General features: G+C 40.1%; 1 protein-coding gene across 1 annotated transcript; it reads right to left on the bottom strand.

Annotated features, from left to right (window-relative positions):
* Positions 1 to 13,781: 13,781 nt before the first annotated feature.
* Positions 13,782 to 14,462, bottom strand: LOC140327550 (uncharacterized). The gene has a single exon (XM_072406938.1). The coding sequence runs from the start codon at positions 14,460 to 14,462 to the stop codon at positions 13,782 to 13,784; it is 681 nt and encodes a 226-aa protein (XP_072263039.1).
* Positions 14,463 to 19,017: the final 4,555 nt, after the last annotated feature.

Here is a 19,017-nt window from a genome sequence, read left to right as displayed (position 1 = left end):
TGTATTTTCATACAGTGAGAAAAGTTCGGGTTTATCGATAATTGTAACTTTTTGAAGCCCGTACCAAGGTCGGGCTTATCGCTAATGTGGTTAATAAATACATTTTCAATAGAGACAATGTACCTGTGGGTTTTGGTAAACATTCAGGAGTTCAGCCACAGCAAGTGTTGGGAGGAAAGTGGTATCACCCACAAAACCAGCGACTTCAGAGCCTTCCATACAGGAGTAGTTTGGAGTCTTTCTTCCATAACCAGAGAGAATCATTCGGATGGAATCTATTGCTTTGATATGATGCCCACACGTGTCAAACAAGTGATAACCCAGAGTAATGTTGGGAATCGGACTGAGATCCCTGTTAATCTCATCAATTGCAAAGAAAAATGCCATTAGGAATTCATACTTTATTATATCCAGTCTGTGAATGAATTAGAAAGTACAACATTTAACATATGATGGATTATAGATTTATTAAAAATGACAGATTACTGAACGTATGTTCTGAAACATCCTGTTTGATTTTTTTTAGATGTGTCAGCTTTAAAACATCTTGGTTCTTCTTGGTTGTAGTGGATTTCAGCAATGATGTTTTTCTCCTACTGGTTAGACAGTCCTTCTCCCCACAAGAACTCATCCAGTCCCCGCTTTTTATTTTCATTCTTGACAATAATTTCCTAATGTCCATAAATTGGCCCTATTGCCACCCCTCTCCTCATCACATTCATAGTCTGCTTCTGTTGCTTCCAATGCTCATTATTGTTCTCTCCTGAAAACAGTCTGCCTCAACTGATTTATGATCTATGAATGCAGTTTTCTACTTTAACCCCTGAACATTGGCTACCAATCCCTATTTTTTCCACTTCCATGCCATAATTATCCCTTTGTATATCTGCTTCCCCGTGGCCTCCAATCTCATCCTCCCCAATCATGATCTGTTCTCACTGTCTCTTCAAAATGTGTTCCAGCTAGCATGTGTTTCCATCTGTGCCTCCTCAATTTCTAATATTCTCACTATTCTCATCATTTGCTTCTTCTCTTACCATTCTCAACAAAGGGCTGTTCTTTCTGCTTCTTCTTCCTACCATCTCAGTCACAAGCTGCAACTGCTGCCTCTTCTATGTCTTCTCTCAGCTATCAGTGTTTTTTCTCCTTTCCAGCCACTTTCTACTCAACATGTAATTTGTTCTTGCTATGATCTCCTTTTACTGCCTAGTTTTTCCTATATAGAGTCATTGGGCCTTATTTATGAAAGCTCTCCAATACTGAGGAGGATACACTTTTATCAGTGGACCTAGGTGATCCACAAAACCTGGAATGGATCCGGTCCAGGATTGAAACATTTGCTAACAAATAGCAAATGACTTTATGAAATTCATTCCAAGTTTGCTGGATCACCCAGGTTCACAGAAGAAAGTGTATCCTCTCCAGCCTTGGAGAGATTTAATCAATCAGGCCCATTGTGTACACCTGTTAATCATGACCTTCTCCCATTGGGGCATATTCCCATATTCCTGGCCATAAGGAGGTCCTTTGCATATAGTCTTTGCAGAAAGCTGTTCCTGCTACTTCATCTTTCTCAATTCCTAGCCATGAATGTTTCCTGTTGCCTTCATTTCACCACTGACTTTTCTTTTTACACATATGCTTAGTGACCAAGGAATTTTCCATGCCATCCCTCGGTCCCAATCTCATTGACCCCCCCCCCACCACCCCCACCCAGAATCTGCTCTAATGTCCCTCTCTGTCCATTTTGTAAGAATTATTTAGTTTTACTGAATCTTTTCTCACAACTCGCTTTCTCGATAAACTCCCCCATCCCAACCATAATCTGCTCCCTCTGTGTCTTTTTTGTCACTGGCACCAAGTTCTATTTGAAAAACTGTTTAAAGTAATGTACACTTTGATTTTATGTTTGAAATAAATATTTATATTTGGAACCATCACCCACACAATCTGGGCAAGTTACATGAAATTACACACAGACGTATTTCCATACACAGCACATGGAAATGCATCAGGGAGCAGGAAGTCAAGTTCATATGTCTTTGCTCTATACACATGGAAAATGATACTGAGAAATCTTGGGAAACTACATGAAGCCTATTGCCTTTTGTTTGAACAGAAAAAGAGGACCCTACAGAGCAGTGGGGGTCAACTCCCATAATAAAGGGGGCTCATGTATACCCCCTCACATCACTAAAAGGCAGCAAGTAGTATTCAGTAATGCTACAAAAAGTTGTAAGACGCTCTAAATTTGTTACAGTAGATGGATGAAGACTACATAAATTCTATATGAGATGGTCAAAGAATGTAAACTTTCTAAATAAGATTGCATAGACCTCCTAAATGAAATTGTCAGAGACTGCACACCTTCTAACTGAAATGATCAGGAACTGCAAATATTCTATATAAGACTATCAATATGCTGTGAGAGTTGTTGGGACAGGGATCATGCCTCATGAGACGATCATATGGTCGAGACAAATTACATGTGACTGCTGGAGCTTACAAATATTCAATATCTTTATAAGTCAGTGCTCAGGCTTTTATTCCTCCCCTAGAGCCATCCTACAAATTGCCTATGCCACAAGCATAAATGTCTCTCAGAAAAATAAATTATATAAAGTCAGAGAAAAAAGCACAAATAACATGAAAAATAGAGACAGCACAAAAAAGTACTGTAAGTGTTGTGCAAAAATACAAACCAAAGCATTTAACTATTAGAAACTAGACCATCAAAGTAAGAAAAAAACAGACTGCTGTTGGCAAGGGCCATCAACATCTTACAATTGGGGACAAACACATGTGGCTCTGGGAATTAGAAATCTCTCCCACCCATTTCCTCCAGTAGCTGCCAGGTTTGGAGGCATTAAAGATGTGAGATTGAGAAACAGCACTCACTGTTCAATGTCTGTGTGTAATTAAATATAAGACTGTCATTTTGCCTTTCAGCCACAAGATGCCACTGTTTCTTAACACAGCTAAACAGGTTGCCAGTATTTGCATATTCATAGGAGGTGTGGTTGTACTGAGGAAGAAAAACAGGAAGCAGGAGAGCAGACATCTTGCAAGGACTGTGTGTGAAACAGAATCTTCTCGCATCCAAGCGTCAGTGCATTCTAGAGTCTCAGGAGCTGTGGCTGAGTGAGGCTGACCACCGTCCAAGGCAGATCCTGTCCAGAGGAAAAGGTTTGTTTTCCAGAAAGGCCGCAATGAGCTGATGAATGGAGCGCTGTCTATCCTGCAGGACCTCATGTTTGCTGAAGAGACTTGTTGTTGTTCAGTTTAAAGACATCATTGGATCCAGAACAAGACCCGGGTCAGTAAAATCGTGCACGCACTGCATTAAAGTATTGGCACCTGAAATATCAGAGATTGAGATTAGACCTGCAGTAGTTAGTCAGTTAGGGTCTATGTGTGTGACCATAAAACCAGTTAAAAAAGGGTGGGGGAAACACTGTTTAGGCTGGTAAGATTGTAAGCTGCTGTGTCGCACCACGGGCTAGCCTAGATCACATCACACACACACACGATTGTTCCTGTTCTTTAGGGCAATAACTGGTATGGTATAGCGAGTTAGCTGTGCTCGCAGTAGGTAAATTGCTCAAGTGTTCCGGCTACCATCGGTGGTCGCCGCACAGGGGTCTCAGCCTCTGGGCTGAGTGTATGTGATTTCATTTTCTTTGCTTCCATATTTGGAATTTTGTTCATTGCTATATCTTTCAGTAAAGAATATTCTGTTTTGCATAAGCTGGTGTCGGTGTTGCTTTCCTCGTTTGTGACTTCGCTGTATCCTGGGGAGCCCACCCCGGTACACTGCTTACAAAGGCAATGCAGACTGTGATAGTCTTGGTCAGAACAGAATGGACAGCGATGGAGAAGATCCCAAATGTCCCAAATGATATTTGCCTCAACATGCAGGTTATATCCACAGGACTAGGAAAAAACAAGAAGACACAGAGGAAGCTGAGCAAGATGGAGGTCAGGAGGATGAAGCTCACAGTCTGGTTATTGGCTTTTACAACTGGAGTGTCCCGGGGTAAAATAAACAAAATCAATATAAAGAGAGTTACAGCAGAACATAATAGAGATAATATAAAAAGCCTGAGCTATATTTGTATCATAGGACAGATATTTAGATGATTTTGGGATACAGATTACTCGTCTTTCATCCGGCTGCTGGTCATCAGGGCATTCATGGCAGATGTCACTGTCTACAAGAGAAGAACTGCATATGTTGCATATTTTTACAGGTTAAAATGGTCCAATTCAATAAAATAGCAATAGAATCCATTGAAATACCTTTCATTGAACATCATTTTTAATAAATACATTGTAGTATTCAATACCTGTTACATTGAAGAATGCCCCGACAGAACATGGCACACAGTGATAGCAGCAGGCATGGATTTCCTCAGTCGGATTTTTGCTGTATCCTGGAGGACATGGCTCATTGCACTGAACTTGGGGAACCTGAAAAATCAATTCTTTTTATGATAGAATTAGTTCTTCATGATGTTAAACATAAAAACTGTTGTATAAAATGTTTTGCATTATGTACATACAGTTCCTAAAAGCGTTTATAACATAAAATGTTAATGAAGTACCTCAACTGATGAAATGTGTTATATGCAAACAACTGTTAGCTTCCAGAGCGCATTGAAGTAATTTTCCAACTCCACTCCAACACTCGTCCTTCAGGATCCTACATATAAATAAGTTGTATTATATACAGTTCATTTTTTAACTCTGAGAACTCTTTTTGAGAAATAATACAAAAACACATGGATCCTGTTTAACAAAGAGTTGGACAACCATAAAGTAGAAAATTATTGCTCTGGTCTCCAGCAACCTCCGCCACAGCCACTACTGATCAATAAATACACCTATCACTCGATAATGGTAAAAAGGAGGGGGTCAAGTCAAGTAGGGCCATGTAAGGAACTTACCCACCCTGCGAGCCCGCGGTGTCCCTGGGGTTCCCAACCACAGAGGGGGACGCCCCAGTAGCAGGCAGCATGGCCGAGGCTGCTGCCCTGCTCGCAGCTTGTCTGTCTCTACAGGCAGAGGGATCTGCCCTGGCCAAATTACTGTTCAGCCAGGCAGCAGCCCTTGCATCCCTTTGGATGTGGTTCCTGCTCCCAGCACTCCTTTGCAAGTGCAAAGTAGTGCACGTCCTAGGGGTACTGTGGAAAGAGGTGCGCGTGTCACCATGCGTCCCTCTTGTACCCCCCGAGGGCGTGGCACTCGGCTGCCTCGCTCCAGGACTGGACATAGTTAATTTGAATTCCCTGTGGCCAATCAGCCGCAGGGGATTTACTCAGTCTCCCATCAGACAGTGCCAGGTGGCGCAAGGTGATTGGTCATCCTGGCCATTTAAGGAGAGCCTGTCCATTACACCATTGCCCGCTATAGCCTCTGTTACCACAGTGTGCTTGGGTGTGTCTTTGTGTACTTTAAACTTATCTGCTTGTCATCTCCTCAGTGACCTGGTCTGAAACTAACTCTGATTGAACTCTGCCAGCCCTGACCTCGGATTGTTATTGACTATTCTGCCTGCTGCCTGCCCTGACCTCGGATTGTTACTGACCTGCATTTGCCTTATCCTTCTGTACCTCGCTTGATTGAATTTAACCCTTGCTGTGCTGTACCATTTTGAATAAACCTGATTCAAGGATATCTGGAGTTGGTTGTGGTTTGTGTGCCCAGGCGCATTACAGGCCATGCACTAAATCTGTGCATCTTTTTATTTATCTGAGTATTACACAGTGACAGCCTAATATAGGAGGATCATCTTTCCCAGGAAGTTGGCCATTGTATGGTAGTCTGTAAATCACAGGTCATATCTGTACTGTAACTTGCTTTCCATTCTCTTTTGTTCTACCATAAGGATGGAGCTCTACAGTCTTCTTAGGTCAAGGTTTTTACATATATTTAGTGTTAACAATATATTGCATCTGAACTATTTTCTTTTATTTGGTGCAGAACCCAATATTTTATAGAGTTACTTGTATTTGGGATGAGAAACCAATTTGCATTATAAAGAAACTCTTAGTTTGCCCCCATTTCCATTGGAGCTGTGCTAGAAAGTAGTCTTGGTTGTGTTTTGCTATTGTCAAACTGCTTGCCAAGTAGGTGCTTATGTAGTAAACTGTTTGGACATATCTTTGCAGCTTACCAAACAAAAGATCGGATGCCCAGCATACTAATATGCGTAATAAGAAACCCTACCACATCCCATGTATAAAAATACAATCATACATACATCCAATAGAGGGGACTTTCAAGGCAGAAATTATTGACCAGGTAATACATTTTAAACATAAACTTAGTGATAATAACATTAAAATACAAATAGTTTAAAAAGCTCCTAGAAGGATCTCAAATTTTCCTCTCAACACATTTTACAGACATAGGCTGCTTCTTCAGGAGATTATTTGAGATATGTTACCATCAATCAAAATATCTCATTTTTGCTAACTCCTAAGGGACCTAATAGCCAAACACTCTTAAGTATTCTATCTCTCTCTCTCTCGTAAACAAAAGGGTGGTGGTGTCTGTCTGTATGTGAGAAATGATCTAAATGTGAATGTGAAAGAAGAAATTTCGGACAAGCGATGGGGTTGAGGCATTATGGATGGAGTTAAATGTGGGGTTGAATAACACACAATTAATTATTGGAGACCTCTATAGCCCCCCAGAAAGAAGAAAATAGAAAATCAATTACTAGCACAGATAGAAAAAGCAGCAAAAGGTCACACTACACTAACTTCTGAGACTAAAGTACCCTTTGCTAGCTTGCTCCCTGTTTGCACTGTCATGATGGCCTTCCTCTATGCTCCTTTTTCTCGCTCGCTCTAGGCCTGACTGGAGATCCATTTTAAGACCTCCCTTATGCCAGAATGCAGTAAATGTTATATTTCCTCATACATAGCTCATGTCTGGAATCCAAAATAACAGAAGTTTCTTTAGCATTTCATAAAACTCACCTGTTTCAATTAGTTGATTCTATGATTTATCTATGCGGTCACATTGTGTTTGTCAACATTGAAATATGGATTAGAATCTTTATTGTTGTTCCTTTACATCTTTCTAATCATAATTCAATCCCAACTCATTTATTATCTCATTTCGCAAACTTAACTCCTTCAAAAGCAGACAACAAGACTGTACATTACTGTACATCTTGTCAATATGTGGAGAGTTCTTCACCATTTTTTCACACATACACCACTTCTACTCCTGAGTTAATAATAACTTTGGGGATCATTAAACCTTGGCATGGCAGCTGTTAGGAGACAATCATCTGGCCAGCAATCCCTTGCATGAAGCCACTGTAGTTCAATGCACACTGTTTATTCTCTTCTACTGTGTTGCTTACAGTGGCAGGGGAGATCAGGAAAATGGGAGATCAGGAAAATAGCTGTCAGTCCTTTCCTCTGCAGTCTGCAGTCACGGGGAATGGACGATTCCGAATAAATGTAGTATCGGGTAGCCATTCAGCACTAGACTTGAATGGGGAGACTTATCCCCATCCGTCTCTAGTGCTGAATAGATGAATGGCTGAGAAAAGGGAAACCCTGATGGCGCTTGAGCCGTTTCCCTTTTCTCAGCCAATCACGGAGTGGAACAATCAGCGGAGCGCTGCTCTCCTGCCAGCTCTGATCTTCTGATTGCTCCTGCAGCCCTAGCAGAGCTGTTTTATGTGTTCTTGGATGTGGAACACATGCGCCCAGCTCCGCTAGGGCTGTAGGATCGCTAGGGCTGGAGCTTTTAGGTGCTGGTTATCTGAGTTTTCTGGTTATCTGAGTTCTGGATAACCGGGTTCTACTGTATAATGTGCACACACAGGTAATCATATCAATAATAAATATGGCATACATAAATTTTACAAATCACATAGAACACAGAGAAAAGAAGTTCATGTCCAAGTATTAAGAGCCAGAGAGAATATACAGACATAGAGGACACAAAGAGAAAACGCAAAGCACATGCAGTCATGGCACTTATAGTTCAATTGGCATACAGAGTTTGACAACCCAGACCACTCAAGGCCCACAAAGAGTGCAAAAACACACATAGGCTACATGGTGCCTTAGAACACAGCACATGCACATTCTGAAAACACATAACACAGGCAAAGCACACAGACAGAACACACACCATACATGACAATGATAAAATGGACTGACATTTTTTTGCAGTAAATATTTTCATGCCAGTTTTATAGCACCAGCATTTGCAATGGCATGGTGAATTCCATATGTTTTTCTCATCTGATCACCTCTACTATAAATGGGGACCCCAGGAAAGAATGATTTGTGTATCAATAATGCCATTTTGTATTGCAAACAGTCTGTTCATAGATAGGTCCCTGAGGCAGCCTTCACATCTATGTACGGTTAAGCAGCAATATACTGTATATATTCTATATTTATTTAGTAATACTATTAAAGGCTCTCTGTATATATACAAAGAGAGAGTAAAATAGTGGTAGTCATCTACCTTTCCTTACAATATGGTGGCCAGTGTTATGTAAGATACCATAAAATACTTCGGGGTCTATTTATACATTTTTCACCGACCAATTCAGAAGTATTCTTGTTCATATGCGTATTGTAGTAAATTGTCAAAACAGTAATTTATTATAGTAAATGCTATACCTCCCTCAAGCTTCTGAATAAAAAATGGCTGAATCCACCTGAAGAAGCACACTATGATTCTGATTTATTAAAGCTCTCCAAGGCTGGAGAGGATACACTTTCAGCAGTGAATGAAGCTGGGTGATCCAGCAAACCTAGAATTAATTTCTTCTTGAATAGCTGTTTGCTGTTTGTTAGCAAATGTTTTCAATCCTGGACCGGATCCATTCCAAGTTTGCTGGATCATCCAGCTTCACTGATGAAAATGTATTCTCTCCAAACTTGGAGAGCTTTAATAAATCAGGCCCTATGAGTCTGATTTATTAAAGCTTTGCCAAACCGGAGAAGATAGACTACCATGGGAGAACCAGAGTAATCTAGCAAACTTGGAATTAATTTCTAAAATCATTTGCAAATTTTTAGGAATTTTTTTTTTAATCCTGAATGGGACGCATTCATGGTTTGCTGGAGAGCTTTCTTGATCCTTTCCAGCGAAAAAAAAAATACACGATGAATGAACCAGCACTGTACATTCAACACCATTCTGCTCTATGGATAGGTGATGGTGGAGAACGATGGAGTGGCACCCCTCTGAGCTCTCTCCCCTTCACTTTTATTACGATAAGGGATGAGCGAGTTTTTAAAACTTGATCTTGCAGCAAATTCGTCCATTCTTTCTTACCGAAATTGTAAGCAAGAATGGCTGGGCTAAATTCACCAAACGAGATCCAATTAAAAAAAAATATTTTTCAAAAAATGAGTATAACAAAAATAACAGTATTTTTTTAATTATTATATTTTTATATTTATGTTATTTCATCAATATTATTTATTCATTATTTCTCAATTAACAGAAACCAAATAGGTTGATGAAGAGTTAAAGAGACCGAGAATAACACTTGTAGGATAACAGTTTGTATTGAAAAGCAGATGGTGTAGAGTGGTGGAGATGGTGGAGTTAGAGTAAATTCAGTGTCTGTTTCCAGTGGGAATCTGGCAGAAACTTTTATCCAATAAACTATCACGTTTGTTCTTTAGTGATTCCATTGTTTCTTTTATTCTTTTATGAATAGAGCAGTTACACCCCTATATTCATGATATAATAATCTAGAGACTCACACAGCTCAGGTGTGTGTAATCCTAGGAGGAATGCACAGAGAAAGTTTATTGTCCAAATTTCAACAATGATGCAATCCACTTCCCTATTCTGTGGTCTGATGCATTGGGCCTGGTTTATTAAAGCTCTTCATGGCTGGAGAGGGTACATTTTTATCAGTGAAGCTGTGTGATCAGCTGTGTGATGTCCATTCCAGAAAAACTGGAATGGACTTCTTTAAAGATATTTGCTATTTGATAGCAAATGTTTTGAATCCTGGACCAGATCCATTCCAGGTTTGCTTGATCACCCAGCTTCACTAATGAAAGTGAATTCTCGCTAGCCTTGGAGAGCTTTATTAAATCAGGCCCATTGGCCCTGATTTATTAAAGCTCTCCAAGGCAGGAGAGGATACACTTTCATCAGTTAAGCTGGGTGATCCAGCAAACCAGGAATTGATTTCCCTTCATCGTTAACTATTTGTTATCAAAGGATTTCAATCCTGGAGCAGATCCATTCCAGGTTTGCTGGATCGCCTAGCTTAACTGATTAAAGTGTATCCTATCCAGCCTTGGACAGCTTTATCATCAGGGCCTTTAAATCTGGGCCATTGTGTGGAATATTGTTACCTCTCAGTCAGCATATGGCAAACATACTTCGGAAAAAAACATATCAGGGCAATCCAACATAACAGCCATATCAAAGTCTTTAAACCAGAAATACAAAATTCCAAATGTGCCTCTAAATTACCTTCAGTGAACAGATGAACAATAGTACATTTAGATTATACAGAAACTTTTATCTAATAAAATAAACTGTGACTGATGCAGATGTGATACCATGAAATACTTTGGAGTCCATTCTTAAATGTTTCCACCCACCAATTCAGGGTTTTTCTTGTTCATATGAGTTAGAGAAATTATAATAGCAAATAGTCCTGTTGTGAAAATTTAATTGCCACCCCAAAAATATAGCCAACAAGAACAAAAATAGAAAAGGAAAGAAGCAATTCCTTAAATACATACAAATCATATATGGTCTTGACCCATTAAGTAAATGGGTATATCAAGACCACCTTAACTAGACAGGTATATTCCCTGACTTTAACATGGCAATGGTGAACATGTTTAATTCTTCTCTGTTCCCGACGCGTTTCGTTGTGTGGCTTCCTCAGGGGATGTGCAGAGACCGGTAACAGGACTATACAAGAAGATACAATATTGCATTACAATAAATGTATATAACACAAAATAGTATTTCTCTTGAGCATGTATTTCTCTTGAGCATGTAAAATATTGTTTTTGTGCCTTGCAACATTAGTAAATGTAATAGGTATAATCATCATACAATCATGGGTATAATCATGGTTGTAATGACCAATATAATGTAAGGGTATGTAGAATTAGCAGGCAACAGCATTTGCAAGAACTTTTTGTGTGTCCCTCTCATCGGTGCAATCTTGGACTCCCTGAGTGGAGTCTGTGGGCAGGGATTGTGGTCCCGCTGCTTCATTCCTGACTTCCCCATCACAGTGGTTGGGTGCTGTCAAAGATGCTGTGTCTCAGCTGCTTGGTTTGAAGCTGCTGCTGCCTTTCTAGTTGACACAATGTATGCCTAGGATCCAGAGGACCACGGAGCTGATTAGATTAGTACCAGCATCAGCACCCGCACATGAAGGGTGTGCTTTTTCTGTACGTGACTGTGGCAGTCTGATGAATTCACAAAAGTGACAAGTTGCTTTTTGCAAACTGTGTTTTTGTTAAAATGTGCACCATGGTTGAATGAAAACATGGTTACCTGCAGTGTAGTTTGGCACCACAGAAGCTTTTTGTATGCCTAGAAATGCCTAGGAGTTCGTAGGCAAACCACACATTCTGAATTCCAGCTTAGTTTGTATTCACTAAATTACTACTGCCAGGCAGCAACACATAAGCCAGAAAGTAAAACCCCTGATTGTACTATTGTCCCCCAAATTGCTTGGGATGTTTGGATGACTCTGGCATTGTGAAGCAGGGATAGTTGGAAGCAGTTGTTCCCTTTGACAGCTGTCCCTGGCTGCCCAAGCTGCATAATGCCTGGAACTTTTCCTCAGATGAGTGTGCAGAAGAGACAGCCAGCACTGAATGAATCTTAGTGGGATCCCATATTTGGACATCACTGTGCCCTGTAAAAGTAGTTATTAGAAAACTATTGTAAAATAATTTTTTAAACATACACACTTACTAACCCTACATCAATTCACAAGGTTCCAGGTCTTTTAAAATTTGGGGTTTTGGCTTTGGTTTTAAAATATTCTGATGATAATTAACCTCTTGATTGCTTTATAAATGTGCTTTGTTCCCCATACCTGAAAATATCTTTTTTACGTCAGGAGAAATGCTCCTATTAGTGGTGTTCTGACTATCCAATTAGGTCTGATCAAAAAGTTCAGATTAGAATTTAGACTTTTACCAATCTGAAATCCAATCTCTGAGATTTTAAATGCCAATGACAGGCAGTCACATTGGCTTGCCTTTCTGTGTCTACAGTGGGTTGACTTCACTGAAGCCCTCTATATAAGACAGAGCACAGCATAACAAAATGTCATCTTGTAGTTTTGTGTAACAGGGATGGATGGGTGAGGTTTCAGCAAGTTTTAGGGAGGGCTAGGAAATTAAAAATAAGATATTAAATAATAAACAATAAAAATGGGCATGCAAATTCTGCATATTCTGCTACTGCTCATTAGGAAACTGGATTTAAAAATGGCATAGAGCTAATTAGGATAAAGAGGATCATTTTACCTTCATACCTTTTTTTTCCTTTGTTGCTAATATAATGTGCCAGTTTTTCATATTTTGAATGCTAACCAAGTAAAATCAAAGAAATAATTTCCAGGTATACACTGATTTCTCTCTATTGTTAGTAATACATTTCTCCTGTTTTTCTCTTGTGTCTAAGAGTAAACATGTGAAATCTCACATGTGCTAATTTTGAAATGTCACAAGTGGACTATAATAAGACAATTGAAGACTAGTGGATCCTCGATTCAAACTAAACCTCTTGGGTCTGGATCTAGAACTGACCATGTTATGGGTTAACTGGTGGGAGGGCACCAGCACCACTACAAAGCACAATATCAGTGGTAACAGACAGAACAAGACTCCATTATGCATGTTTTCACAAGGTAGCATGAGGCAGATTCCTCTATGAAAAGCTTTACCCCTGGCAGACTGTCTGGCTCACTTATCATCTCAGTCCCAGTGTCCCAGTGTGGAGATGTCTGTGAACATTACACTTTACTCTGGAGCCAGGGTACCTTTGCTCACTCTTCAAACGTACTCTATCCCCTCTTCTATTCCCGTACAATATTCCTGTCAAATTCAGTATTTTGTGTGGATCCCAGGAAAGAGCTGGTAAGGCAGTGAAGTTGTGTAATACAACATTTATTAATGGTTCTAGTGGTGGTGCTGATGATCGCAATGGTTCTAACTGTTGCAGAGTATGATTGCTGGGTGCAGTGGAGTCATCCCAGAACAGCCAATGTGGGTTAACAGAAACTGTCTTTATTGGAACATGCATGCAAAAACAGAAGGTCTCCTTACATGGTGAATGACACAGGATATATAACACATCATAGAAAAACAGAGAGAAAAAAAAACACAAGTAAGCATTAGTAACAGCGACATCTAGTGTTATAATTATGAACTGCAGTCAATCCAGCAATAGACTAAGATGTAAGATGTTGTACCTCCAACACCCTTTCTCAACAGCTAAGGCTTCATCCATTAAACCCATCTTGTTTGTAAGCCTTGAGTGTCTTTCAGCGGTCAGGGGCTTTGTAAGGATATCTGCTGTCATATCTTCAGTCCAGCAGTAAAGGTACTCAAGAAGTTCCTGTTCTTGAAGATCCCTAAGAAAGTGGTTCTTCACATCAATGTGCTTGGTTCTCGAGTTCGAGTGTTCGAGTACTTTTTCCATCTGTGCAAGTGCAAGGCATCCTTGATTGTCTTCAAAGATTTTTGTTGGTTCCGATTGTGGTTGACCCAAGTCTGTTAACAGTTGTCTCAGATATATAACTTCTTGGCTTGCCTGCGCTGCTGCAACGTGCTCTGCTTCAGTAGAAGATAATGTAACAGAGAGCTGCTATCTGCTAGTCCAACTGATAGCACCTCCTGAAAAAATAAGTAGCCAATGGTAGATTTTCTGACGCTGGTGACTCCGGCCCAGTCAGCATCCACATATCCTGTTAAGGTGCTTACATCGTTCACTGGTAACTTTAGCTTGTAGTGCAAAGTCTCTTTAAGGTAGGGAATAATTGGCTTTACAGCATTCCAGTCCATCTGACTTGGCATTGAAACCTTTCTGCATAGGATTCCAATACTTGCTGCAATGTCAGGCCTTGTAGCAGTGGTAAGGTACAGCAATTTCTCTATTGCTTCCCTGTACTGAGTATTAGTTGGTAACAGGGTGTCTTGGCTATTCATCTCCTTCAAGTAGTTGGTTTCCATGGGAGACTTTACTGGTTTGGCATTTTCCATTCCGAATGTTTCAATTATTTCTTGTATTTTATGTTTTTGGTTCAGGAGAAAACTGCCATTTTCCTCTCTCTCAATTTGGATGCCGAGGTAATTCTTTATGTCACCAAGATCTTTGGTCTCAAAGTGCTGATTTAGGGTTTTCAGTATTTCTGCTTCATCCCCTTCTTGCTCAAAACAAATCAGGATATCGTCCACATAAATAAGCATGTAGATTTACCTGCTTGACAATTTCTTTGTGTATAAGCAGGGGTCTGCTTTACTCCTTTGAAAGTCCTGTTGTGTAAGTACTGCCGCTAGCTTTAGACCATATATACTCCTGTGAAGTTTGCATGTTTGACTACAGGTGCAAATGTCTCATCATAGTCCTTTCCATATTTTTGAGAATATCCCTTGCCTACCAGTCTTGCTTTGTATCGTTAAGTTGTGCCATCTGCATTGTATTTCACTTTAAAAATCCATTTACAGCCTATGGCTTTCCTTCCAGGTAGTAGTTCTGTAAGTGTCCATGTTTTGGTGTCATGCATGGATTTTATCTCTGCCTCAGCAGCTTTTATCCATTTGCTGGCTTCCCGTTCTGAAAGCTGAGATATGTCTTCCCAAGACGTAGGTTCATTGGCACTGGCAGTGCTTGCCTTGTATGAGAAACGTACAGCTGGTTTACCTTTGTTTTCTCTCATTGAGCGTCTTGGTTGTATGTCTGAGTTTGCTTGTCTCTGCTCTTCAGTACTTCAGAAGTTACGGAGGTGGGCTGGTCAGTGTCAGTTTTCTCTTCTGTTCTTGCTTCTTTTGTTGTCATTACATTGTCTCTCATATCTTCAACAAAAGTTATGCTGTTGCTAATAGTGACCTTGTCTGTTTTGGGATTTAGGATCCTTTAGCCCTTGACATTGTCACTGTATCCAACGAAGACACCTTCAAATGCTCTGTTTTGGAGTTTGGTGCGTTTTTCTTCGGGAATGTAGATGAATACTTTGCATCCAAAAATTCTTAGGTGTTTTACACTTGGCTATTTGCCACAGTTCATATCGAGTTTTCTTCACTGTTCTGCAAAGATGTGGCTGTCATTGCCGCCTCACCCCAGTATTTTTGTGCTAGTCCAAAGTCTGTCAACATACATCTGATCATTTCAGTCAGAGTTCTGTTCTTTCTTTCGGCTACCTCATTTTGCTCTGGTGTGTATGGGACTGTCTTTTGATGCTTTATTTCATTCTGGTTTAAAAACTTTTGTATCTTTTATCCTGTGAATTCACCTCGATTATCACTCCGAATTTTGAGAGGCTTCCTCAGAAACTTATTGCTGGTCTTTACTACATAGTCTTGTAATTTATCAAGAACTTCACTCTTGTATCACTTTGGTGTTGTATTAGGTAAGTGACTGTGTATATTGAATAGTCGTCTATGAAAGTCACTATGTACCTGTTGCCTCCAGGTGTAGGTGGGTTTAGAGGTCCACATACATCACTGTGAACTAGGTCAAGTGGTCTTGAAGCTCTCTTCTGACTGACTTTGGGAAGTGTTGCCTTTGTAGCTTTGGAATATACGCAACATTCACACTTAACAGTAACTGGACAAGGGGATACTGTTAGGTCCTTTGTCAGATTCCTCTTATGTAGTTCCTGTATACATTCTGGGTGTCTGTGACCTAGACGCCTGTGCCACATGTGTATGCAGTCATTGTGCTTATGTGTACATAGTTTCACCTTTTCCTTCACTGTTTTGAGGTGATACAGATGATCATCCAGATTGGCACTTGCTATTATTCGCTTGCCGTCCAGGATAGAACACTTGTCACCTTGAAATGATGTATCTTTTGCCGTGATGTATCTGATAATGATGTAATGATGTATCTGATGATGTTTCTTTTGCCGTGTTCAACATATGAAAACACAGATAAGCTGATTAATATGAGCCCACTACATTGCTTTTAGCTAATACATATTGTTATAAATTGATGGTCTATCACTGCCTAAGGCTATGTTCACACTGGCCAAGAGGTTTTGCTGCATTTACCACTTCCTTATGATAGGTAGTTGCTGCCTCCCATGAGATGCTACAAGTAGGTTCTCTAACAGCAGCTCCTTAGAGAATGAATGGGGGCTACTTTGAATGGTATGAGTACTTCTCACTGCTGCCTGCTGTCAATTATGCAGATGTTGGTTCTTTAAAATCCGGTGCTGTGGTGCGAGTGTCCTAGGGCTTGCAAGGTGAATCAGAATCAATCAATCACAAAGCAGGTCCTAACCTACCACAAAGGTTTAGAGAATTATCCAGTTAGTAATTGATGCAGTAAAAAAGGTGTGGCCAACATTTTCTCAAATTCTACTGCAGTTCTGAAGAAGGTATAAAATATAAGGGAGAAAAGTGTTTGCCCACATAACAACAGAGAACACCTGTGTGGAAAAACACACCATAAATTAACATTATTTTCTTTTTATTGGGCTGTTGATCAGAAGTGTGTGCAAATACCTCGCATGCAAATAGATGGGGCTCAAGGAAACTTTGCATTAACTGATAATCATCACCCAATATATAAATTATTTAATATATATATTTAGATAACAGTCCTGTGTGTTACATATTTTTTTTTTAATATTAATAGTTCAACATTAATATTAATAGTCCTTAACATTCTTTTCTCCAATATTTTTTTTCGTGTGTTTAATTCAGTTTTTAAAACCAGTACAGTTTGGGGAAAAAATACATAACAAAACCCCAGCACTGGAGGTCAGTATGGCGAATATCTCCACAGTCACCATATATTTCCCTCTGGTGCTCAGATAGGCCGGGATCATGGCAATCCACACACTGCAGAACACCAGCATGCTGAAGGTAATGTAATTGGCCTCATTAAAACTGACTGGTAATGTTCTCACCATGAAAGCCAGAACAAAACTCACAGCTGCCAGAAACCCCATATAACCCAATGTGATATAAAAGGCCAATGTTGAGCCTTCATTGCATTGTAAGATAATCTTCTCAGGATAGGAGTGCATGTCATACTCCTGAAATGGTGGAGGGATGGACAACCAAAGAATCCCATTTATAACCTGAATGGATGAGCAGAACAACATGACTGTATTGGGAAGTTTGACTCCCACCCATTTCCTACAGGAGCTTCCAGGTCTGGTGGTTTTGAAAGCAATGAACACCATGATGGTTTTGGCCAGGATAGAAGACACAGAGATAGTAAAGACAATTCTGAAGGTGATTTGTTGCAGCATACAAGTGATATCCAAGGAACAGGAACACAGAAAGGAAACTCAGAGTGAGAGAGCAGAGCAGAATGAAGCTGAGGTTCCGGGTATTGGCTTTGGCCATGGGAGTGCTCTGAAACCAGAAAAATATTCCAAGGATAAAGATGTAACATTTAGGAAAAAATATGCAGCTTAACAATCCAGCACTGGAGGCCAAAATAGCGAATACCTCCACAGCCACCATGTATTTCCCTCTGGTGCTCAGATAGGCTGGGATCATGGCAATCCACACACTGCAGAACACCAGCATGCTGAAGGTGATGTACTTGGCTTCATTAAAACTGTCCGGTAATGTCCTCACCATGAAAGCCAGAACAAAACTCACAGCTGCCAGGAACCCCATATAACCCAATGTGATATAAAAGGCAAATGTTGAGCCTTCATTGCATTGTATGATGATCCTCCCTGGAGAGGAGTGCATGTCATACTCCTGAAATGGTGGAGAGATGGACAACCAAAGAACCCCATTTATAACCTGAATGGATGAGCAGAACAACATGACTGCATTTGGAAGTTTGACTCCCACCCATTTCCTACAGGAGCTTCCAGGTCTGGTGGCTTTGAAAGCAATGGAGACCATGATGGTTTTGGCTAGGATAGAAGAGACTGAGATAGTGAAGACAATTCCAAAGGAGATTTGTTGCAGCATACAAGTGATATCCACAGGACGGCCAAGGAACAGGAACACAGAAAGGAAACTCAGAGTGAGAGAGCAGAGCAGAATGAAGCTGAGGTTCCGGTTATTGGCTTTGACCATGGGAGTGCTCTGAAACCAGAAAAATATTCCAAGGATAAAGACAGATGTGGCAGCAAAAAGGATTGAAGATACTGAGAAAATTAAAACAAGGACATCATTCTCATATGACAAATATTCAGTAATCTTGGAAACACAAATATTTTTAGCATCATTTGGCCATTCATTTTCAGGACACATCTGGCAGTTGTCACTGTCTGTAGAATGAAGATATAAAAAGCTTACCATTTAATTTTTCAGTAATGTTAAATGATAGAGAAGTACCACAACAATAATTAGTCATCAGCAGAGAGGTAGTGGGTCATGTGACTCTTGGCTGCCCAATACAGTAGTCATTAAATTTGGGGTTAAACAGATTCCTTGCTCATGGTATGCAATAATATGTAACAAATTGTGGTCACCATTTTGAAGACCAATGCAGTGTTTTCCCTGCTAGATATATGTGATGGTGAACAATTTGAATGATGTGCTCCACTCCCACTATGACTCCAACATCTTCTTGAAAACACTGCTTTAGTTTTTAACAAAGTGGCAGTCGGCCCTTTTTTTTAATACTAAGTACCTTATGTGCCCGCATTGTGATTCTATAGCATTATGGTATTTAGAAAGACCACTTCCACTGCTATGGAGAACCAGCGATACCAATTATTATACCATCCCAATAATGGAGCCTTGTGTGTATATGAGACACACTCTTTGAAGTTATTTTCAGCTCTTCACTTTTCTTGCAGCCCAGCTCACCTGCCCTTTCGAC

This window comes from Pyxicephalus adspersus, chromosome 3, assembly GCF_032062135.1.
Source record: "Pyxicephalus adspersus chromosome 3, UCB_Pads_2.0, whole genome shotgun sequence".
In the NCBI taxonomy this organism is placed as follows: Eukaryota; Metazoa; Chordata; class Amphibia; order Anura; family Pyxicephalidae; genus Pyxicephalus; species Pyxicephalus adspersus.
This window is presented reverse-complemented; position numbering and strand designations above follow the sequence as displayed.

Coding starts and splice junctions, on each gene's coding strand:
- LOC140327550 (XM_072406938.1), bottom strand. CDS start 14,462: ATGCTTATTTATGTGGACGATATCCTGATTTGTTTTGAGCAAGAAGGG.